Source organism: Zonotrichia leucophrys, chromosome 1A, assembly GCF_028769735.1.
Source record: "Zonotrichia leucophrys gambelii isolate GWCS_2022_RI chromosome 1A, RI_Zleu_2.0, whole genome shotgun sequence".
Classification (NCBI taxonomy): domain Eukaryota; kingdom Metazoa; phylum Chordata; class Aves; order Passeriformes; family Passerellidae; genus Zonotrichia; species Zonotrichia leucophrys.
Window position 1 is genome coordinate 10,471,766 of NC_088170.1, and position 24,897 is coordinate 10,496,662.

The window sequence follows — 24,897 nt, forward strand, 5'->3', positions numbered from 1 at the left end:
AGGAGACTGGTGACTGTCCCCTTTCCCTGTGGAACACACATTCCTTAGCATCTCTCACTGCCCTGGTGGTATGAAGCCTCGTGTGGGTTCAGGGAGGCTCTTAGGAGGGGAAGAAACCCTTTTGGGGGATGTGATGGGCAGCACTGGGTGATCTGCCAGCACTTTGACTCATTGACCCCGATGTTCCTGCAGAGCTTGGCACCTTCTTGCACCTGCCTGGGCAAGGAAGAGAGTGCTGCTGCTGCCACGAGGAGTCCCAGGGCCTCCCAGGCCACAGGAGAGCGGGCAGGATGGCCTCCATCTTCCGGAGTGAGGAGATGAGCCTGAGGCAGCTCTTCCTGCAGGTGGAGGCTGCCTACTGCTGCGTGGCTGAGCTGGGGGAGCTGGGGCTGGTCCAGTTCAGAGATGTGAGTAGTGCCTGGCTGGCGTGCTGAGCTGTTGGAGACGTGCCCCAGGGTGTGCTCGTCCTTCCCTCAAAGCACTTGGGAAAGATGCACCTGTAGGGAGGCCAAAAAGTCCATGGTGAGAGCAGGATTTCCCCAAGGCTGATCTGAAAGCCAAACATCATACCAAGACCCCACCCGTCCCTGAGTCCCCACCCTTGTGCCTTCTGCACAACCTTAGAGCCACCCTTTGCATCATCAGGACCCAGAAGTGTCTCCATGAAGGCCTCTCTGTGACTCTTGTTGTGGGCAAGGCCACCAGGTCCATAAGTAACCCAATGGGATTTCCCTGCCAGCAGGACCATCTCACACCCAGTGGTGTTTACCATCTGCACCAAAGGCACTTGTTCTCTGCTAATGTTCAAAAATGAGCACAGACGCGTGCAGCCTTCAGCCCCAGGCTTGTTTTCCCTCCTGTTTTTAGCTGAATGTGAATGTCAACAGCTTCCAGAGAAAGTTTGTGAATGAAGTGAGAAGGTGCGAATCCTTGGAGAGAATCCTGCGTGAGTAAGCGCTTGTCAGATGCAATCGGCTTCCTGCCAACTGGTGGTGTGGGATTTGTTTCTTTAAGTGCTCTCACACTGGGGAGCAGAATTAGTGGCAAAATGGTGATGTTTTCATCTGAGCCCCTGGAAATGTTTTCCATGCGTCAGCTAATTACCACTTCACCCCATATGGGCAATAAATTTTTGCCCTTGTTTTGAAAATGGTTAACTGAACTTAAAACTGTTAATTAGCTTTTATAAAATCACAAGATAAATCTGGGGCTGGTCCAGATAACCTCTTACACCAGTTGTTGGCATACACTTCTGCCAAGGGCTTCAGTCTTGGGATAAGTCCTTAAAACACAAGCAGCAGAAGTTGTGATTCCCACTGTGCTGTGGATGTGTGTCCTGGGAATTCTGCACTCTCCCCACCACAACTCTGGTGCCCACTGTACCCACAGTGGCAGAAACTGGCATTGTTGGCCAAGCTGTGTGCCTTACTCACTGCCCCAAGTAAAGGGGGCTATGGTCTCCACTTGTGCCAGTGGGAATGGGAATGGGCACTGTGACTTCAGAGGAATCAGCACCTCCACTGAGAAAGGAGGCTGGGGGTGTTAATTCCTTGGTGGCTGTGTATATGCACTGAAATGATGGCACTCATGTATCAATTAATCTTGTCACAGCTCCACAGGATGCCTTGGTCCTGGCTGAGCAACAAGCTGGTGACAGGATGATGCACCAGGGATGATTCTGTGTTCAGAGTTCTGTGCCCTTTCCTTGCAGGTTTTCTGGAAAATGAGATGGAAGATAATGTTGAGATAGTCAAAGGAGAAAAGTACCCAGAGACGCCCCTGCCTCGGGAGATGATTGATATGGAGGTACAGAATTTGGGGTGGAGCCAGGAGAGGGAAGGGTAGTGCACAGCAAGGGTTGTCAGTGTGATGTGCTCAGTAGAACCCTCCCTGCAAGGAAGAGTCTGGTGCCTGAGGCTGGCACAACTCTCCCTGACCCGGGAGAGGCTCCCCAGGTTGCTGCCTCAGCTCTTGGGCTGAGGCTGGTCCTGCTGCCTGCTCCTAAAGGAGCCCAGTCTTTTTACCATGCCCTGTGAAACATCCCTCTGGTCCCCCATATTAATGAAAAAGTATTGCTTTCACAGAATGCCTCATCATCAATTGGAGAGAATAAAAAGGGTTTGGTGTGAGAGAGTAAGAAGGGTTTGGTGTTTTACCAAGAGACCTGATGTTAGACCACTTCACTGCATAAAAATCCCAGGACTGGTTGTCCTGCTGGGAGTGTGGTTGTGATGCTGGGGCCTGACACAAACACTTGGGCCTGGCTTTTGGATGTACAAGGGATGCTTTATTCTAGCCCAGCTGGTAGCAGGCTAGAATAATGCCTGTCATTACTGACAGGGTAATTTTAAAATGCTGCATATGAAGGTGAACTAGAAAGGAAAATCAAGCTTTCCAAGGGCTTTAGCTTCACAAGTAATTCAGTTTCCTGGTGTATTCCCAGCCCCATGTTATCCCCTAATTTTTGGCCTATGCTAATGAACCTAAACTAATGTAGGTTGCTTTTGTAGTCAGTAAAATGACAGCCAGTCAGTCTGGGGTGTGAGATGTCTGTGAGGAACCACAGAGATACCCAGCCAGGCTGAGACACCTACACCACACACACACACACCTCCCTGCCTGGGCTTGGGTCAGTGGCACCAGAACTCCAATGCCAGAAGAGGGCAATACATCCATCAGGGAATGTTTGCAATGGAAAAGTGATGCACTGGCATTGATGAATGTCTTCCTACAAAAAGTGTTTATCAAACTATTTGTTGATTATTTCTGTATTCTTCCTTGGAAAAAAACCAAAAAAACAAACCAAAACTGTTGTTTGAGATTTGGTATCTGCTTGGGAAAGAGCCACTGATCTGCTCCAAGTTGTTCTGGATGTGCTTGGACCCTAAACAGACAGTGCTGGAGAAACTTGAAGCCGAGCTGCTGGAAGCCAACCAGAACCAGCAAACATTGAAGCAGAACTTCCTTGAGCTGACAGAGCTCAAACATCTGCTGAAGAAAACCCAGGATTTCTTCGAGGTGAGAGGCCTCTTTGCTCTTCCAATGGAGATGTGGAAAGTTCTTAAAAATACTTGCACTTTCATTTGGTGTATGTTGCTTTTAGAGGTCTTTACCACAAGCCATGATGAGGTTTGCAAAAACACCTCAGTCACTTTGGGGCCTGCATTGCTTTCTGAGTCAGTGCGGCTCAAAAACTTAGCTCACAGATCTCTTTGAAAATAGCATTAATGCTTTTCCATTGCTAAGATATAGCTTACTTTTATTAGTTTTCCTTTGGTCTTATCTCCATGGAAATCTCTATGGAAAGCTACCTTTGGGGAAAAGTTTTTAAGATAAAAATGTGAAAATAGTTTTCAAACTGGCAATGCTGAAGAGTGTTTTGTAAAACTGATGTTTTCCAGGCAGAAACCAATCTGCCAGATGATTTCTTTAGTGAAGACACATCTGGACTGCTGGAGCTGAGAAGCACTCCTGCTGCTGCAGCTGCCAAGCTGGGGTGGGTATTGGTGATGGTCTCCAGCCTGGCCAGACTTCCCACCTGTGCTGCATTGCTGTGACACTGGCACAGCTTCCTTCAGCCTCTTAGCAGAGGGTGCCACCAGCCTCCTCTGCACAGCTGTTTCATGAAGATAAGAGAGTGACTGTCCTCAAAAACTGTCATCAAAACTATGGTCAGGTTATAGGTCAGGGGACAAATGGACCTCTGCTTCCAGGCCACCAATTCCAGTGATCCCTCAGTAGGTATTGACTGAGAATTCCTCTCTGAAGGCACCTCACCCATGGCTTCAGGACTCAGGCATCTGGTCCACGTGGATGGATGTCTAACCACAGAAAAAGCCATGCCTTTTCTATTGCACTGGGCTGCAGTCCGATGCTTTCTCAGAAAAGGAAAACAGGAGAGTAAAGATAAACCAACACTTCAAAATTTCTACCTCCTGCCTCTGCCGTTCAGACACTCTCATTTTTGTGACTTTAGGCATCTCTCCATTCTTCCATTTCTAGCCAGAATTTTCTCTTCACCTTCGCCTGTTGATCTAGGAAAGTTGTTTTGTTTTTTTTTAAAGAAAGAGCCATAAAATAAAGTCAGTGGATTGAGATAAAAGCCAGGCTTGAGCAGGGAAGGTTTTCCTAGAAGTGCCTGCAGCAGCAGCAGAGCCCTGGCTAGCACAGACTAGAAAACAAGGGCTTGTGAAATCATGTGTGCTACAGGTCCTAAACGCCATGGAATGGGCTTGTAATTAATTTATCTTGTAACTCTGCTCAGATTCACAGCAGGGGTAATAAAGAGGGAAAGGATGATCCCCTTTGAGCGTTTACTGTGGCGAGCCTGCAGGGGAAACATTTACCTGAGGTACACAGAAATGGACACCCCCATGGAGGACCCTGTGACAGTAGGTACCAACCTGGTTGTGCTTTCCTCTGCCCTAGGTCTGAGGGCAGCCTGTAGGGCAAGTGTGGGACAGTTTGAGGATGGGAGAAGTTTCTCTGACATTGCTTTCCCCTTTTGCTGCTGTTGAGGTGGTTTCCTTTTCCTGATGCACACAAGGCCTCAGGGCAGCTGTATTACAGGGACCACCATGGAAGTGGACTGTGGCTGTCCCCACCTGGAATTAGCCATGGAGGGTCTGTTCCCCTTGGTGTCTTTGGGGTGAACCCCATGCCCCAGTGGAGCTCTGTCCCCTTTGCTCCTTCCCCCACATCCCAGAGCTGCTGCCCTTGCCTGTTTCCTGAAAGAGCATCTGGGGAAAACACTGCTGTTGGAAAACTGGGGATGGGGGATGAAAGCAGCCAGTGGAGAGGCTGCCAAAAAAAAGATACCAACTTTTCTGCGCTGGCCTCTGGGTGTGGTAAATTCTGATTGAATTGTGTGTTGCAGAGGGAAGAGGTGAAGAAGAATGTGTTCATTATCTTCTATCAAGGAGAGCAGCTTAAACAAAAAATCAAGAAGATTTGTGATGGGTAAGGCAGGCCTGTGCGCAAGCCACAATGTCTCCCCTAGAGGTGGTTACTGGCAGTCTGGGCTGGCTGAATTTGGAGCTAGATTTCAGATCTCCAGCTGTCAGCTCTGCAACCAACCTCCCTTCCCCTCCTCAGCTCTGCTGCTCCTAATCATGAAAGACATCCATCACCTTGACACTTGGAACTAGAGATCCTACATTTTCCAAAGTGGCATTCAGCTCTTGGGAGCTTCAGCTGCTAGGTTTTTTTACTTGGAACATCTAAAAGGGGATTCTTTAAAAAAATACTCAGCACTCTTCCCCTGAAAATCAGGGTCCCTAATTGAGGACTGGAAACATGGTAATCCTCAACTTGCTCTAAAGACTTCCTGCATTTCTTCATAGAAAGATGATGCTGTAGTTTATTCAACCCTTTCCCAAGGCCTTTGAGCAATATCTGTGTAATCAGAGACAGAGCCCAGGAGAGAAATGAAAGCTTCATACAACCTGACTTGTTTCCACCCTGTTAAGCATCTTGAAAAGATAATTCAGGCTGAATATTTTGTTACTCTTTCATAACACTGATGACCAATGAGCCTTGTTGCAGTGTAAATCAGATTTGATGAGAGGATCTGTCTGCTGTCACCAAGCCCATTTCAGGTACAGCTCCTCAGCCAGGCAAGGCCAGCCAAGAGCCTGCAGGGAGAGGCTGAGCAATTCCTCTTCCCTGACATCTGCACTCAGGGCAGGCCTTTCCTTACATCCTGCCTTTCATCAGAATAAAAGCAGGTGGATCTTTCATCCAGCTGGCATGACTGACTTCAGTCCCAAGAAGTGACAGAACCCTGGGGACTGTTAGCAATTCCTGCATAGCAAATGGGGCCCTCCAAGGTACCTTCTACGAGCAGTGCAGGGCAAGGACCATCCAGAGGGAAATTCAGCCCTCCTGAGGTGGCATCTCTCTGTGAAGCAGTCATGGACATGAGGGAAGAGTCCCAGCTCTCAGTCACTGATTTCTGATCCAGTAGCTCAGACATACGGGAAGTTCTGCCATAGCCATTCTGCAGGATCAGACTGCTGCTGCCGGTGACCTTTGAGTTTTCAGCAAGCCTCATTCTCTTCCTGGATAACAATTTCCTGCCTATAATAGAATCATAGAACAATTTGAGTTGGAATGAATTTTAAAGATCATTTCAACTCCCCTGCCATAGGCAGGGACACCTTCCACTATCCCAGGTTGCTCAAAGCCCCATCCAGCCTGGCCTTGAACACTGCCAAGGATGGGGCATCCCCAACTTCTCTGTGGCACCCTGTGCCAGTGCCTCACCACTCTCACAGTAAAGAGCTTCTTCTAATATTCAGCCTAAGCCTACTCTCAGTTTAAAGCCATTCCTCCTATGTCCTGTCACTACTTGCCCTTGTAAAATGTCCCTCTAAAGCTTTCTTGTAGGGCTCTCTAGGTACTGGAAGGTGTGGTAAGTTCTCCCTGGAACCTTTCCTCCTCAAGGCTGAACAACCCCAATTTTATCAACCTTTCCTCATAGCAGAGGTGCTTCATCCCTCTGAGCATCTTCCTGGCCCTTCTTTGGACTTGCTTCATCAGGCCCACATGCCTTTTATGTCTCATTTCTTTGCCTGCTTTTTAAATGCTGTTCAGACCTCTTCTCCCCTTCTGCATGGGCAGTTGCTGGTGGGGAATGCTTTCCATTGGATTTGCCTCTGTGTCATGCAAGTCATGGCATACTTTTAGAATTGGCTGGGGTTGCCCATAGAGTGCTGAAAGTTCTCCATTTTGGATGTCATTTTTTTTCCAATGCAGCATTTAAAATTCCCTGCAGTCAAAAGCCAAAAACTTTTTTTCCTGGGATGGGAGTAAAAGAGAAAGCAACGCAATGCCTGTCAACATATTCATTGTTGATTGACACCAAAATTCCCCAAACCATAGGCACAGCCTTCTGCAGCTAGGGGTCAGGCAGTGCTGGAAATGTGAGCAGATCCCTCAGGGGATCAACCTTAGGACCCAACAGGGACGTTGTGATGTGCAAAGTTTCTAGGAGCTAGTGTTGCAGATGTATGTGGTGGTAGGTTTGTAGGAAGAAACTTAGACTAATTTCTCTCAGGCCCTTCTAACTGAAGGAAACTACACCTACTAAAGACAAATCTACAGAACACTCTTTGCAGTGTTAATGAAGTCATCTTTTATGTTCCTTCTTCATTTAAAACTTTTTGGTTGCTAATATGCCCATCTATATGGATGTTTGCCTGTGTGGCAGATTTCTAAATGTATTAATCCTCTGGCCCTCCTTTTGTGCTCTGTGGGCCATCAGCCACCCCTGGTACCCACAATAAGACACCTTAGTCTGGTCCACCTTACTCTGGCCCACCTTTAAGGCAGGCATGACTACACGTAAAGCAGATGGCAGTGTCGTTCCAGCCCCAGCAGGATATTTCTGGTTAGCTCTAAGTCATCATTCATGACAAGTAAATATCCTGCAAAAATCATGGGACTGGTCTGAGCCAGCCTCCTGCAAGGCAGGCTAAGATTTGTTTGCAGAGCTGTGTGCCTCAGGTTACGCTTGTAGTCCCTGCTTGACTCTAATTGCTAACATTAGTCTGCCAATTTCATGAGCATTAAGTCCATGCACAAATTTATTAGTGAAAGGTGTAGAGGGAGCAGGAAGGAGGAAAACGTAAGAATTTTTCTTTTCCTCCTTTTCTTGCGGCTGCTTCAGTACTAATGTGAATACTAAGCTGAGTTTATCAATGTAAGGATTCCCTGCTGAATTCTCCTGGAGCTTTCAGAGATGTCTGTGCCATTAGGGCAAAGCTGATACTCAGTATGCAAAATGGCTGTTAAAAGATCAAAGCAGCACTGCTGCAATAACGTTATTGGGAATGGGGGAACTGTACAGCATGGAGGAATAGGCTTTCAAGTTTGATTAAAAATCCTTATTAAAGATGAACTAAGAGCTGTGAAGAATAAGAAGATGGAAATAATTAGGTAGGGTGAATAACCTTTGGAAATGAATACCAGGTGTTGAGTGAGGAGAAATTCGATTCTGGAAAGGGAAGTTTAGCTGAAGAGCACGTGCTGTCATTACACACAGCTCTGGGCTGATCTCTAGGAAACTGCAGCATGTTCTGTTCAATTTGCAACTGTACTCACTTGTATGTGTGCTGGAACTGATTTTGTAGAGTAGGTGGTAAAATATCCTGTGCTTAAACAGAGGCCGGGGAATGATGCTTATCTGTACACAGAGCCTGTACATTTTTGTCTCTTTAACAGGGATAGAACCCTATGACCCTGTTACATCTTTTAATTCATCTCATGTGCAGAAAGCCAGCCCTTCAGCAACCCTTACTCAGCATATCCACGGCAGGATGGTGGAAATGTGTTGCCTTAGGTCAGGGGCAGGAGATCTCTGTTCTGCAAAGAGGAAGGATCTCTTCCTGCAGATCTGATGGGCAGTATCAAAGCGGCAGGGGTGGCGCATGCACTAGATATCACTGAACAAGCCAAGAAGTAACAAAAAGGAGGGATGTCTGCTATTTTAGTTACTGCAGCACCTCAGCTCAGCCCAGGCTTGCAGGCAGAGAGCAGCAGCTGTGCACCCTGTGGCCCATAAGGTCCTGGGGGGAACTTCTTGTGCCTGCTGTTGTGCATGAAGAGTACTCTGTGACTTGCTTTGCAGGCAGGACAGGTAGCTGCACACTTCTCAGAGAGACATGCAGCTCATTTCTAATTGTCTGTGCTGGGATCATGTGGTGTCCAACAGTGCAGTGTGCTGTGCTGGTGGAAGCACCTTTGCACCAGAGTGACCTGCAGGTGTGCTAGAGAAGGTCGAGTTCTGTGCTACAGCTGAAGCAGTACCTGCATGGAGCCAAGACATTCACTCATGTTAGAATCCCACATTAGTCCTTCCTATACCACACTAAACAAAACCACTGAATCTTCCAAACAGAACCTTGGGGGTAAGCTTATAAAAGCTTTCATACTAGTTATCTAAGCTGATGTAACAGGCACACTCTCAGGTGTTTAAAACCCTTCACCTATCCTTCCCTTGTTCCCAAGGTGTCTAGGCAAGCAGGTGGACCAGAAGCATACAACCTTTCTCCTATTTTATCAGGAAAATACCGTCCTTTTGTTTGCTTGCTTGTTTGTTTGTTTTTGCAGGGTTATTTACTTTATGCAGCCTGCCCGCACAAAGGGCGTTTGCTTGCAGTGCAGCAGTGGCTCAGCTGATGCCTTCTCCCAGTGCCTGAAGGAGGGTACTGCAGACAGGCACATGGTATTTTTCCAACCTCGGTGCAACAGGGACATCTGTTGGCTACTGCTTTAGCGAGGCTGCCTTTGCCAGGGTGGGTTTTCCTTGAATCTCAATTTAAGCAGCTTGTGGACAGAAGGGAGGTGTCTACATGACCTCTGTTTGACATCAGGTTCTTATATCACCTCAGACAAGGAGAGTTTTTCAGCTAGAGCAGGTGAAGAGATTCTTATTCTCATCAAGGGATAAAGGTACCTATTTGCACCTTTCTGAGAGACCAGGTGTCACTTTGTGGTATGTGAATATACTGCTGGGTCCGTAATGAAGTCCAGTGTCCCTGCCTTTGAGCTGAGAGTACAAAGGAAAAAAAACTCAGTCAGGTTTTATATAAAATTTACATTAAATAACAGGTATTTTTCAATTCTCTCTTACTGAGGCTAGATTTCGTGCCACAGTCTATCCTTGTCCGGAGTCTGCCACTGAGCGCCGAGAAATGCTTGATGGAGTCAACACAAGAATCGAGGATTTAAACACAGTGAGTGGCAGTGGCTTCACTGAGGACTGAACCCTACAAGTGGGACCTGCCCAGATATTTGTCCTGTCTGAAACCATGTTGCAGACCATACAGGTTGTCTTCCGGACACCGTATCTCAGTATCTCCCTCATTCGCTTACACAGCAGCACTGTGGTGGCCACATGATGCGTGGAGGTCCCAAGACCATGAACTGTAGTTCTATTCATGAGTGTGATATTCCCCAGGTTTGTGGCTGCCTGCAGGAAATGCCAGCTTGGGAGCACATGGTGGGATGTGGCCAGTCTGTAAGCAACTGGGAAGGGAGCCAATCCCACTGCTAAGTAACCCCCAGTGGTCTCCTCTACACTTAGAGTGACTCAGGACCATGCAGAGAGAGTTCTTGGTGAGCAGCACTGTGCACCTAGTGTTGAGTGATCCTGTGTCCACACCTGCAGATGCTGCTCTCCAGGATACCCCACATTTATGCAAATAGTTCCTTTCCATCAACCCTCTCCAGTTAACTGAGTAGCTCCTCCCCCTGTGCTTCCCTGTCCTGAGTGTTGCCCTGTGTTGTGCTTACAGGTGATAACACAAACTGAGTCCCACCGCCAACGACTGCTGCATGAGGCAGCTGCCAACCTGTGGGCCTGGGGGATCAAGGTGAAGAAAATCAAGGCCATCTACCACATCCTAAATTGCTGTAACATCGATGTCACCCAGCAGTGTGTCATTGCAGAGATCTGGTTCCCAGTGGCTGATGCTGACCGGATAAAAAGAGCTCTCCATCAAGGAATGGTAAGAGAGCAACAGTTTGGGTCCTTGAAGCTCTCACCCACACTGAATTGTTTATATGTTGAGCATATGTTCAGACAGATCTGGTACTGTAATGTGGAGCTCCCTTTTCTAAGTTGAGGTTGTCCCATTGTCTTTTGACCTTTCATTTTTTGACAGAGCTTAAGGTCAGCATTAAATGTTAGCAGGTTTGTGACAGGCCCTTGATCCAGAAGTGGTGTTGTGGGGCCAGTTCTTCTATCCACTCTGTGTCTGTCCTTGTCACTGTGTTTGCAGGAACGCAGTGGCTCCACAATTGCCCCCATCCTCACTGCCATACACACCAAGATGGCACCACCCACCTTCAACAGGACCAACAAGTTCACAGCTGGGTTTCAGAACATCGTGGATGCATACGGTGTGGGCAACTACAGGGAGATGAACCCAGGTGAGAAACACTCAGCTACATACATCTGGTTTGCATGAGACAAAGTAAAACCTTTGAGCTCTCTCACTATCCTAAAAAATGTACTCACTGCTGATTGAGAAATCTTAGCCATATTGGAACTATTTGGTGTATAGGCATGGATTTTCTCAGGCAAAGAATTTGCTTGTTGGTCTTCAATGAATGATTGTGATGGAAATAAGGAACTATACAAATACAGGATGGAGAACAAATGGTGAGGTAGCTTGTCTGAGGAAAAGAACAAGCTCATAAGGGAAATGTAAGTTGAGCTAACTGTGTTGAGGCTAAGAAGGCCAAAAGGACCTGACAAAAGTTTGAAACAATGGTAGAGAATTTCAGACTGCTGAGAATTAGTAGAAACCTAGAAATGGGGGCCTATGTGAAAGGGTGAGATTAACTCAGATTGTTGAGGCTGAACAGGTTGAGAAACATGATAGTAACCTTCAAATACATTTTTGTGTTGCAAAGCAGAATGCAGTTGTCTACACATGGTGTTTCTTTTGGTGAGGTAAGAAGTAAAGGATAAAACTGCAAGGAAGGTACAGGTCATACAACTGAACATTCTTTGCGATGGGAAAGCCAGTTATGCACTAGATCTGACTGCCTGGTGTGTAGGGGAGGAATTGAGGAGGCCTTTTAGGGCAGCACCTGTAAGGAATGGCCTGCTGGGGTAGACTGCTCCTTTGATGAGGCCTTTTTGTCTAGAGAGAGCTGAGCTTCTTGGCCTTTCCCTCCTGCAGCTCCCTACACCATCATTACCTTCCCCTTCTTGTTTGCGGTGATGTTTGGGGACTGTGGCCACGGCGCTGTCATGCTGGGCTTTGCACTCTGGATGGTCATTAATGAGAAGAGCCTTCTGGCCCAGAAAAGCACTAATGAGGTGAGTACCAGGGGTAGGCTCATCAGCCCCACTGGATAAAGGGACATCCAGCCTCCCAAGGGCTGTGTGGAGGTGGTTCAAAAATACCTGTGAGGCAGAGGTTTGGCAATTCTACCTACTCATACACCCAAGGGACCCAAAATTTTCTATGAATAATTGTATATACACTGACTAGTACAATCATGTCTGCTGTTGGTTGAGGCCCACAGACTGATGGGCCTGCAGGTACTTTGGTCACTGGCTCTGCCTTCTCCCCCTGCAGATCTGGAACACCTTTTTCAGCGGGCGCTACCTGATCCTGCTCATGGGCATATTCTCCATGTACACTGGCTTCATCTACAATGACTGCTTCTCCAAATCATTCAACTTCTTTGGTTCTTCCTGGCACATCATCCCCATGTTTAAAAATAACACTTGGAAGTAAGTGCTAAATGTAGGAAGGAAGTAAAAACACACCAAATGGAGCATGTAGGCTTGGAAAGAGAGACTGCCTGTGTGGGGAAGGGAAAGGCTCCCTGCTGTGGATGCAGCCATGAATGAATCAGAGGTTTTGTCTGACACACACAGATGAACTCACTATTGAAATGGAAATGCAGAGTCCCCGGGAACACGCCTGTTTGTTCAGGCACTGATGTGCATAAAAATCTGCAGGTGTCCAGGACTGATGCATAGAGAATTATCAGTGTGAGGGAGGCTGCCATTGTGTGGGGCCCATTTGCATGCACAAAAGTGCAGGATAACAGGTCACAGAAAGGCTGGAGTCAGCTACAGATATCCTGTAGTACATACAGCACACCTCACATAAATATACTGTGGGCTTTGATGGAGAGAGTAAACTGCAAAGGTCATTTCCCTTTTCTCTTGTAGTAATGATGTGCTTCTAGAAAATACAGTGCTTCAGCTGAATCCAGCAACCCCAGGAGTCTACTCTGGAAATCCGTATCCATTTGGAATAGATCCGGTAATTAAATTAAATTGCTCTAAGATAATTTGTATTTCAATCCTGTTTCTGCATATCAGGTACATCAGTAGCTCCCTGCACTCTCTCCTGAAGCTGTGCTTTTCACTTCTTGCTCTTTGTTCCTTATATAGTTGTTGTGGTTTCACCCCAGCCAGCAGCCAAGCCCCACACAGTCCCTTGCTCACTCCCCCACCAGTGGGATCAGGGAGACAATTGGAAGGGTGAAAGCTGGAAAACTCATGGGTGGAGATATAGGCAGTTTAACAGGGAAAGCAAAAGCTGTGCACACAAGTAAAGAATTAAGTCATCTCCTCCATGGAGGAGCCATCTCCAGGAGAGCAGGACCCCATCACATGTGATGGTGACTTAGGAGGACAAACACCATCTCTCCAAACATCCCTCCTTCCCTCCACTTTATCCACTGAGCATGATGCCATATGGTCTGGGATATTCCTTTGGTCATTTTGGGTCACCTGCTCTGTCTCTGTCTCCTCCCACCCTCCTGTGCCCCCCCAGTTCCTCACCAACCTCATGAAAAGCAGCAAAGGCCTTGGCTCTGTGTAAACCCTGCTCTGCAATAACAAAAACATCTCCATAATATCTACCCTGTGTTTACAAATCCAAAATACACCCCCAAATCAGCCACCATGAAGAAAAATGTCTCTAACCCAGGCAAAATCAGCCCATTCCACCCCTTATTCCACACTATTTGCATCATGCTCAGGTACCACGCTATTCAATACAACTTCATTAACCACCACTTACCCCCCCATTCATCAGTCCTTCTGATGCTTTCCTTTAGCAATTAGCAATTGATATATTGCTAACAGCTCTGCACAGGCAGCAGCAAAATAGTAAGCAGGAAGGAAGTTTGATTTTTCTGGAGAGTGGTCTTGTGCTACAGTTTGTTTTCTGCTGAACTCTGTTTCCTTACTTGAGTACTTAAGCCATTCCAGAGATTGCTCATCAGTTTGAAGGCAAACTTCCAAATTTCATGCAGTCTATTTGTTGCATGGAATGTGAAATAAATGGCAGTATTAACTTAGCCACATTTTCTTCTCTTTGTCCTATTTCTCTTTTTCTTGTTGTTCTGTCTTTATCATGTACTGAAATGTACTTTTTCACATCAACCTTTCCTGCTTCAATCTTCATATTAGTCAAATAACCCCCATCCCTGCTGGTTGCACTCTCATTTCAATTGGTCACCCAAAGGAGTTCTGTCCTCCCCTGGTTCTCAGAGACATTGATCTTGTAGTCAGTTTTTTATAAACTCAGCTCTAAAGCTCTGCACAGGATGTGGGCAGTCTGGTTCAGAAAACCATGCCAGAAGCAGCTGAGTTTTCTGCATGTTGCCCTAATTTAGGTTGACCTAGACCTCTTCCAACCTGGCTTCTCCCTGTTCAGGAGTGTAAAAGTCAAGGATGGGAGGGAAGAATGGCTGAGCAAGTGCTGGAAGCAAAGGGGTGGACGGGAAGCACCAGCTTCCAGATAATCTCTGAGGAGATTATCTGTGTCATTTGCCCTGAAGGATGGATGGCTCTTTGCATTTTGCAAATCTTGATGGAATGACTGAGTTGTATCTTGGGAAAAAAGTCACCCTGATATGGAGAAGCTAGACAATCTCTTTGGTATCCAGAGAATAGGCAAAACATGTCAAACAAACACGAAAAGCTCATGTTTCACCCTCCAAATAATCCTGTCTTCCTCCTTTCTCTTCAAGTACTATACTTAGTGTCTGAAAAGTGGTCTCTACTTACTGTCTCTGAGGACAGAAGACTTTGGGGTCTAGGAAGTTTGAGAAAAAAGGAGAAACAACCCTGAAGCTCTGTAGCATACAAAAGGCAGGACTTTTGAGAAGGGATCTATGTCCTAACATAACTAAAAAGTTAGTGCAGAGAGGCAGGCAGTAAGCTGATCTCCATGGCCAAAGAGTTGAAAAGAGTTTTTTCTGTTCAAACAAAAAATTTGATAATGCTCTGTTCTTAGTGCTTCTCTGGTGAGGGTGGAACTAATTTTGATTGTAGCAGGAGGGATTTTCTCATGCCTTTCCACTTTTGCCGAAGATGATGACTCAGCCTAAGGACAGGAAATGACACAGAAAATATTTAGGTTCTGCTACCAGCCTCTGCAGAGGTTTCTGGAGGACTGAAGTAAAGTTACAGGATCATTTTAAATCCTTGTTTCCTTTGTTAAAAGTTTAATACTTTATACATTTTAGATTAATACCTTGGCAGAGTGAAAAGTAATAAAAGGAACATCTAGATTTCTGTGCCTTGCTACCCTCTTACTGGAACTGGTAGGAATAAATTGATGGTGCTAAAGCAACAACTTCCACAAACCTTTTATTGAACAAACACCTGAAAATCTTGTTCTTCTCTCTCTCTCCTTGTTCCTTTACCCAAAGATCTGGAATGTTGCAACAAACAAGCTGACTTTCCTGAACTCCTACAAAATGAAGATGTCGGTCGTCATAGGGATTGTGCACATGGTTTTTGGGGTGGTACTCAGTCTCTTCAACCACATGTAAGTTCATTTCAGCAACCCTGTTGCAGCAGCAGCAGCACACAAGTCCTCATCACTAAACTGGTGTCCTTCACTGAGAGAAAGTCATATTTTGGAGAGATGATCTGAATTTTGACCTTTCCCTGGTGTGGGTAGAAATGTCCCATACACTGACTGACTCACACAATGGTTAATATACAGTGCTAAGTCCAAAGGATAGCCATAACATTCAAGGTATTTTCTTCAATAAACTCTCTTTTTAACTTACTTTCTTATATTCTTCAGAAATATTGAAACACACTAAATTAAAAAGATGTAGCACCACCCACTATTGACAACTTTTCCCTTGAAAGACAAGCTCTTTTGGCCTAAACCAAAACACACTGAAATCTTGCAGAGCATGTGCATTTTGCCTAGCTTAGCAGCTCTTGGTCAGGATTTGTGGGTGTACTCATCTACATTTTGCAACAGCAAATAAAAAATGGTGTTAGAGTGCAGGGGCTGATACTATTGCATTGAGAGACTCTCCAAAGCTGCAGTGTATATAGTGACCTTCAAGGGCAGAAAGTGTTCTATATCTTTCTTGGCATATAATAAATATATCTAATTGTATACCTTTATATTATATATAAATGTATATATTTATAGTATATATATTATGATATATATATATATATTATTTATTATACATAATTATATACCTTTCTTGGCATATAAGGTTCAACTTTGTGAATAAGACATTTTTTGAAAATTGTCTTTTATTTCGGTGTAATAATCTTTTGAGTTGCTGAGATACTGGTGGGTCAAGTATAAAAACCTGAAGATAATCAGTATAACAGAGCTTCTGTATTTAAACAATGGCTTTCACTGATAAAGCTTGTAATTATGGACTTCTTTCTTGGCTAGTGATAGTTGTAAATTTGTTAGGTTATTTTCCAAAAATTAAATATTTCCATACTTGGGTGCAAACTTGTATTAATATCTAGTGTATTAACTCTAGTTTTCTTTCCTGATTCTTTCCAGCTACTTCAGGAATTACATAAACATTGTCCTTCAGTTCATTCCAGAGATGATTTTTATTATCTCTCTTTTTGGCTACCTGGTCTTCATGATTATTTTCAAATGGTGCCGTTTTGATGTCCATTCATCCCAGAGTGCACCAAGCATCCTCATCCACTTTATCAACATGTTTCTGTTCAACTATGGTGACACCTCAAATGCTCCATTGTATGTGCATCAGGTAAGGACCAAGCAGCCTGAATCCACTGTAGTTTTGTATTTGCAGTGGGTGTTGTGGGGAGTGGGCACAAAGATACAGACTCAGAAGCTCAATCACAAGTGTCAGTCACAAAAGTAAAGTTTATTCTTCTGGTATTTGTGTTGGTCTTGTCAACAGGGAGGGAATAGCAGCTATCAATCAGTGATGCAGAGGAAATCTCTTTCCTAGTGTCATTCTGACAAGAATAATGATGCAGTGGGAGATACTATTGGGGGGAAAAAATCAAAGTGTGACTAGAGATACAAAGCTGTGTATTGCAGGCATGCTGTCCTGCAGTCTGGTCACAATGCTAGAGACATCTTCCTTTCTTCCTATAAGATAAGTTCCTGTTTCATCTTTGGAAAGCTTTAATACTTGACATTTTCACCTAGAAAAGTAGAAGTAGCTAGAGGATTTTCTGGCAGCTTTTTGTCAGAAATAACTCCTCTTGGGAGTTCACTTTAAAAAAAAAGGCAAGCAAAAAATATCCCCTAAGAGGAAACTCATTTTAAAGTCATCTCTACTTATATTCTCAGAACATGCACTTTTTTTCTTTGATTGATTTTACATCAGCAGCATCAGTGAATAATCTGCAAGCAAGTGCTGCTTCCAGCCACATGTGTGCAGCCACATCTATACAGTTGCACACTGGGCATTCCAACATGAGCTCAATTTTAGGGACAGCTGGTGAGTCAGAACTAGTAGAGAGCCCTGATCAGCTCCAGAAAACTTGTTAAGGATTCAGGGGAGTTTGGAAAGACACAGTCTTCCCAGCCTTTAAAAAGTCTTCAGATAACATTGTGCTTTTTAACAACCCAAAGCTCTCCCAAGGTGTCAATTTTTTTCCTATATTCCTGTCCCCCTGACCCACCAGGAACAGAATGCACCATCTGCCGGGGTAGTCTGAATGAAAATATTGTATGAGCCCAATCATGAGGTGATTAGACATCTGAGCCAGCTTTAAAAAAATGCAGAAGTTGTGCTTTAAGGTTTTCTTTGTTTGTTTTGATGTTGCTCTTCTCTGAAAGTACCAACAGTTTTGTCAGGACAGCAACAGGGGTGCCATACTGCAGTGTAAGAACACCTTATATTGTGGGGACAATCTGTTACCAAACCCAAGCTATGGGGATTCAATTCCTTCTGGAATTGCAGATGTGGAGTAAATCCAGGGCAAGACATGAATGACCTGGCTCTTAGTGCAGCCTTTCTACACTGATCAAAGCCAGGCAGCCTGACTGACTCACTCAGAGTTAGAACATTCACTTGGGATGCTGAGTAGCCAGGTTCAAGTCAGTAGCATGAGATTTTGGTAAATTAACCCTTTTCAGCATGAAAGCCTGTTATCTCCAGATCTCCAACCATCTCTAGCTGAATGTGCTTTCTGGAGCCTTGAGCACTATACATTTATTCTTATTCTCATGAGCAGAGGATACACAGCCAAATACAACAAATAGAACAGGGAGTTGAGTTGTATTTGTTGTATTAAAAAAATTACCATTATATAGACTCAGTTTTCTAACCATAAACTTGTCTAAATGAAGTTAAGCAACTTTTTGCTCTTGTTGTTTTGTCTTTTAGAAAGAAGTGCAGAGTTTCTTAGTCATATTTGCTCTGATTGCTGTTCCCTGGATGCTCCTCATTAAACCTTTCATCCTCCGAGCCAACCACCAGAAAGCACAGCGCATGGTAAGGGATGTGGATCAGCTGGGGGGGATTCAGTGCTGCAAAGGCAAAGCTGGGGAGACAGACCCCAAAAACTCTTTGCAGTGATGTAATTCTACATTTCTCTGAGCTCAGGCTTTCTCTGAGAATTTCCAAGTGTGCTTTACGCCACATATGCCCAGGACATGTGTATGGACACCTCTAAACCATCTAAACTAGAATCAGAGAATGGCTAAATTTGGAAGGGATCACTGGAGGTCATCTGGTCCAAACTCCCTGCTGAAACAGGGTTCCCTAGGGCTCATTACTCAGGTTTGTGTCCAGACATCTTTTGAGTATCTCCAGTGAAGGAAACATTTCCCAGGAAGCAGGAGCTTTGCCGGCAAGGACATACCCTATTTGTTAAGCTGACACCAAGCTCTTTTACCCGCTGTATCCAAAATCAAAGAAGATTCAGAAGATTGAAGTGCTGGTAAAGGCAAGACAGGGAAAATACCTCAGTTGTCAGTCCACAATCTCCACTAACCATTAGTTTGCTCTCTGTAGAAATGGGGCACCTGTGAAAGTCCTGGCTGTGGAGAGAGCAACAGTGCTTGAAGGAGAGGTTTGATTTAAAAGCTGTTGCCTGCTTTCTGTAGTTCTTTCTTCCTTAAGTGATTGCCTTCACATTAACAGAGCCCTCCTTCCCATGGGCTCTGTGGTTTGCCCACAGCTTCCCAACACACAGCTGTGGCAGCTGCAGCTTCCCAGCTGATCATTAATTCTCTCCATCACTGCACTAACAGGACTTTACTTGTCAGTCAAGATTTACTTCTCTTTATAGTTAGAGTTAGTGGCTGGAGTACCATTTATAGGGCACAGATGTTTCCATTTGAACAAAGAGATGCTGGTTTTGCTGCTTGACCTTTTCCAACCCAGTCACTTCTGACCTATAATTGAAAGCCAGGTCCCTGGGAGACCTTTTCAGCCCTGCCTCTGCACTGTAATTTCTTATTTTGTCATTCTTCTGGGATTTGGATGAAGGCTTGACATGGCTGACTCCATCTCCTGCTTTTATGCCAGGAACATCTGACAGGTTTTACCCACCTCCTATTGTGCCCCCATATTTCTATTCCTAATTTTCATATGTTAGCTGTCTGATCACATCCTACATTGCCCTAGATTTATATGTTTGCAGCAGAGTCTGTTTTCTGTGCTGACATTCAGGTAAAGCAAAGATAAAGCTGGTGTGACAATCATTATTGCTGTACTAGGAAACAATATGTTGACAGGAGACCTTTCCCATGAAACCTGCTGGAGGCTATAAAGGGTGACAAGGCAGAACCTGACAGAAGCCATGAGGTCTCTATTTGGTTGTGCTATATAATAGGACTTATTAGATCAGGCCTCTAGAAAAGTCCTGTAAATAATAATTGTAGAGAAGTTGACACAAGGTTTTTGCCAATTTAAAATGAATCAAGAGCTTTGAATTTTATTTCTGCCTGTATCCAAGAACTGTGTGACCTTCATCAAGTCATATGATCCTCTTAGGCTTCATTGCTCTTTTGCTTGACACTAATTCCTTTGATTTGCACCCATTTAATTGGGATCATCAGCTTTAAAAGTACATTGGTTTTCTCATTTGCTTAAAGTGATGGGTCTTCTCATGATGGTATCAAAGAGTGCATTGTGACACTAGAAACTAGCTACAATATAGTTGGAATCACTGGAAAATGCTCTAGGATGGAAAACATTTAGGTATTATTAGCCATTTGGTGGGAATATTCTATTTCTGTTGTCCTTGATGACTATTGTTGAAACTCTTTGTGTTCATGATATAATCCTTCACCTGTTACCCATCATGAGGTTATTGAGGGACTTCTGTGCCATGGACTTCATCATTTTGGTATCAACCAAGCATACTGCATTTTGTTTCTGAAAGCTCCGTTCTCAAGCCATCTCAGGAAACTCAGGAGGTGAAAATGAGGCAGATGTCCCAGAGACCAATCACTCCAAGAAAGCTTCCCAGGGAGGCCACAGTGGTGGCCATGGAGGACATGAGGGTGAGGATGAAGAGGTAAGAAACTTTGGGCAGAAAATTATTCAGACAAACACAATAGTAGAAGACAAATGTCAAGCAGAAGACTTTTGCAGAACTGCCAGCCCTTCTTTCTAACAAGATATCAACACATACTGTTGTAACAATTTGTGTTTTCAAACAGAATAGGGTTTGAACTTTGATTGAATTACTTCCTCTAAACTTTTCCTTTGGTTTTGCCTGGTGGTGGCACACATTCTTGCAAGACTCAAGCTTTTACAAACCTCTGGGTTTTGCTTCCTCAGGGGTGGTTGTTCTGTTCCACATTGCACCCAGAGAAGGTCAACTCTTTCCCAAGAGTCAGTGAGCTTTCCTTTCTCTAAATTGCAAAGAAGCATTTAAAGTTGGCAGCCAGAATTGTTGACTAGGGAGAGAATCCTTCCTTTGGCAGATATTGTCAAGAGCTTCTACAGTAGGGAACAACACAGGAGAAAGTGACAAAAATATTTGTAGCAGTTGGGAGTATCAACAATATTGAGTGTGGATATGGCTGGCTGTTCCCAGTCAAAGGGAATCTTCACAGATTTGCTTATTCATTATTATGAGATACAGTTATTCAGCGATATCTCCCAAAATGTGTATGCCCAGATAGTCTGAAAGCCCCTATTTTACATAAGAATCTATCTCTATAAGAAATTGCAGAGATTGGCAGCAACTGGATTGACACTTAAGGATTTGAAATTGTAAGAGTGGAATGTGAGCTGTTCCCCAAACATTTAGTTTTCACTGGAATTGTATTTCCTCAGTGAGAATGTATGGGAAGATCATAGAGAAGTGACACTTTTCAAAGCAGTTTCTTTTCCTGGGAAATACCTTTGTGTTTCTCAGGACGTAGCAAGGAAAGCAGTGAAAAGAGCCTTTGGTGGAGTGTTGCTCTGCTAACCAGAAAGCCCTGAAGTGAGAACTAATAAAGCTTTTTTGGTTCTATATGTTGTTTCAGTTCAATTTTGGAGACATATTTGTCCACCAAGCTATCCACACCATTGAATACTGCCTTGGCTGCATCTCCAACACAGCCTCCTACCTGCGACTCTGGGCGCTGAGCTTGGCCCATGCACGTGAGTGATTGTCCCCCTTTAGTGTCCTCACCATGCTGGTCATGGCTTCTGCTGGTGTTTGACTATTGCTGCAAACTTCTTCATGAAATCCAAGCTTCTCCTTGTGGACATTTATGTGTGAGGATGTTTTGCTTCTGGTTAGATCACTCCAAGTGTTTCATGGTGGGCGTCTCAGTTTTCAGAGGTTATCCCTGGCAGCTCTGACTGCATTCACTGGCTGGGGCCCCTTTTCCTGCACTGCTCTTTAGTCACCCCTCATGGTGTGTGGCATGGTGGGAGGTGCAGCCCACTTGTCTAGTACATTCCATGGAGGTGAAGGCAGTATGGAAGCCATAGCTGCTTTTCCCAAGAAGCACTTGCTGTAGCCTTAGGGTATGCAGATGAATGCCAAAATTACTTGAAACAGTAATTTTGATTCTGTTCAGCAAACAAGAAAGAAGAGGTCTGGCTCAAGAGCTTCTGGAATTTGTCATTTTCACTGGGATTTTTCCCAGAAACATTCAGTGGAACATCCCATTCCATGAGAAATGTACAGCATTTCAATGTCTTTTGTCTTGGTTTGTGATAAAAACAGATGCTCAAATACTAGAAATTGCCTGAGGCTGGAACTTAGATTTTTCAATGTTTCTAATTTTTCTAAAATGCTTTTTATTAATATTGCTGTAATGCCTCTGGCTAGGAGTTGCACCTGCCCTAAAGAATTGTGCACACAAAAAAAGGAAAACAGAAAGGGGGTGGGGGGCAAGGAGGGGGGCTATGATGTGGCATGCCGTGGATTGACAGGGCTGAGCTGTACTTCTTGGCACAGAAATAAGCTTAGTAAGAGTGGAGTGGAAGTTGATACACATTAGCTTTACATGCAGAACAGATACCAAATAAAATAAAGCAACTAAAAAGCTTAGCTAAGGGCATACATATTCTACAAACTGGGAAAAGGGGGTGAGCTGGCAGACTGCATGCTATGTCTGTCTGTAGCTGCTGCTCAGCACTTTTTTCCTTTTATTTCCTTCTGCAGAGCTGTCAGAGGTGCTTTGGACCATGGTGATGCACAATGGGCTCAGCAGCAGCGGCTGGGCAGGCCTCATCGCCATCTTCATCATCTTTGCGGCGTTTGCGGTGCTGACGGTGGCCATCCTGCTGGTCATGGAGGGGCTCTCGGCCTTTCTGCATGCCCTGCGTCTGCACTGGTATGGGCAGGGCTCCTCTGGAGCTTTTCCAGATCAGGCTTGGGAGGGAACAAGGCTGTGGGAACAGCTGGACACAAGTGTCAGACATGCCGTGCCAGTGCTTTAGACCATTGGTTCTCTTTGGCAAATGAATGAGGGAGGCGCTTCCAAAGGGAGCTTAGATCCCTGCTCTGACCTGCTCCCTGGAGCAACCTGCTTGTCCTCCTGCACCTGTGGTGGTTGTCAGCATGTGAGGCAAATGGCAACCTGCAGTTCTGTCCTGGTAACCATGCAGAGCCACTGAGGCCTCTTTGTCCTGCACAACAAGGCCCGAAGGCAGCACAGCCACACCACTGGCTGTGTATCCCACCCAAGGATCTAACAAGACAGCTGGCAAGGGCAGCAAGAGTTCAGCTGGGAGTGCAAAACCTGATGAAAACCTGGGTCTGTGCTTGTGTCATCAGCCCAAGCTGAGCTTCAGGCTGCTTAGGCTTTGTGGCAAACCAGCTCCAAGTTAGCCCCTGTCGGCCTTAACTGATCATCAGGGCAGGCAAGGAAAGTGATGGGGACCCACCATCAGACGTGAGCAAGACCAAGGTGACCAAACACCCTTCACCACCACCCTAACTCAGTGTTCTACCTGAGCCCCAAGCTGTGGCCTTTTTCACCATGTCCTAGCACAAATCATAAACACTGCCAAACCATGGTCCAGGTGCTTGTCATTGTGCAGGGAAGAGGAAGTGTCTGTCTCCCTCCAGTATAATTAGCAGGTGGTTATCCCAGCTCTCAGAGCTTCTAGAAGCAGGTTTACCAGGCAAGGTTCTGCTCATTGGCCTCATGATGACATTTCCAGTCTGGCTCCACAGAAAGTCAGAGCTGATGTGTGCCATGTTGCTCCCTGGGCTGCCTGTGTCTCACTGCTGCTCCCATAAAGGCCTACATTTGCAGCTTAGAGTCAGCAATTTTCTTGTGGCCTCACTTTTCCCATGGTTGCAGTATTTCAGCCTCTTGGTCCTGCCTACAGGCAATACTGATGCCTCCCTCTGCTCCTCCCTAGGGTGGAATTTCAGAACAAGTTCTACGTGGGAGCTGGGTACAAATTTTCTCCATTCTCCTTCAATCACATCATCAATGGCACTGCAGAAGAGTAAAACCAGTGCATCACTGTTTCCCTCCTCAGACCTGCCTCTGTTTCCTTGTGGTGGCTTACCCACAGAGTAGGATAGATGGGATGAAAGAGAATGGGGCATGGCCCTTGAAAGAAGAATTGCAGATGAATATGTCCTAGCTGCATTCCAATATACTCCTTTATCACCTTATCTTATCTTAACCCTAAGAGATAACCTGTATCAGCTGGTCTGGCTGGAGCCTTGGCTAAGACTCCATTGATGTCTGCAAGTTCCTGGTCCTCAGCATTTGATGGGGTCAGCTGCCTACTGCTTGGTTGAAAAGAGGAGATGCAGCTTTGGAATTAAATTGGTTATTAACAATCGACTCACATGCGTTCTGCTCCATTTGCTGCCCTGTCGTTGTGGTATATATCTTTCCAAGGAAAATATGTTTTGTGTGTGGTTGATCATATGATGTAATTAAGTCCCTTATAAGATTTCAACCCTTCATTTAGCACACAATGCAAACCATCTCAAAGACAGATCGTATTGCAGATTTGCAATTTTCTACATGCTTTACTAGAACAACCCCCTTTTTATCTGATTTGCTCCAGGGCTTGACAGCATTGGATTATAGAAATGTACACACATCATCACTTAACAAAAGTGTTAGTTTTGAGCTGTGTAAACAAAAATTTCCACATTGGCAGCCATTTTATTTATCTCGATTGACTTGTTTGTCACTGAAGATGCAAGATGTGCTGTATTTTTCAAGATGGCTTGTTAAAGCAGATTGTGCAGAAATGCTAATATCTAATGAACAGAAAGAAAAGTGGAATCAAAACAGTTGGCGTGAATTTGAAGTACTGATGTACTGCGATCTTCTGAAATATTCATGAATTACTAATCCTTCAAACTGAATAATGTTAATCATAACAGGCTATGATTTTTTTAAACCTGAAATATGTAAAGAAAACAGAGTACACCAAGGGATTTGAAGTGGACAGTGCTCCCTTCTAAGGTCTGTGACCGAACAAGCCCTTATTTTCAAAACTCACTGCCTTGATATCCAGCTCCACCAAAAAACCCACATGGGAGTGTTCCCAGCAGGACACACAGTGTTATACTCATCACAGGTTATGTTTGTGCAGTATTCAGGCTTGAGAGTCACCTTCAGCTACAGTGACAGGGGAGAAAATACAGCGACAAGCCAAGCAATAGTCCCAGTTTTTCCCTTGGGGCCTCAAGAAGCCATACCAACCTTTTCAACA

The 24,897-nt window shown here is 44.9% G+C and overlaps 1 protein-coding gene across 1 annotated transcript; it reads left to right on the top strand.

Annotated features, from left to right (window-relative positions):
• The first annotated feature begins 290 nt into the window (after positions 1 to 290).
• Positions 291 to 23,737, top strand: ATP6V0A4 (ATPase H+ transporting V0 subunit a4). Its single transcript, XM_064730464.1, has 20 exons — positions 291 to 407; positions 868 to 946; positions 1,712 to 1,806; positions 2,893 to 3,018; positions 3,402 to 3,496; positions 4,265 to 4,391; positions 4,877 to 4,959; positions 9,644 to 9,737; positions 10,299 to 10,511; positions 10,785 to 10,935; positions 11,694 to 11,833; positions 12,096 to 12,253; positions 12,701 to 12,794; positions 15,199 to 15,317; positions 16,320 to 16,536; positions 18,133 to 18,240; positions 20,138 to 20,272; positions 21,234 to 21,351; positions 22,367 to 22,538; positions 23,575 to 23,737. The coding sequence occupies exons 1-20, from the start codon at positions 291 to 293 to the stop codon at positions 23,666 to 23,668; spliced, it is 2,535 nt and encodes an 844-aa protein (XP_064586534.1). The 3' UTR covers positions 23,669 to 23,737.
• The last annotated feature ends 1,160 nt before the right edge of the window (positions 23,738 to 24,897 follow it).

Bases quoted from the DNA above. Each gene is read 5' to 3' on its own strand.
- ATP6V0A4 (XM_064730464.1), top strand. From the start codon at position 291: ATGGCCTCCATCTTCCGGAGTGAGGAGATGAGCCTGAGGCAGCTCTTC. The intron at 9,738-10,298 runs GTGAGTGGCAGT...TTGTGCTTACAG, and splicing joins GAATCGAGGATTTAAACACA to GTGATAACACAAACTGAGTC. The intron at 12,795-15,198 runs GTAATTAAATTA...CTTTACCCAAAG, and splicing joins ATCCATTTGGAATAGATCCG to ATCTGGAATGTTGCAACAAA.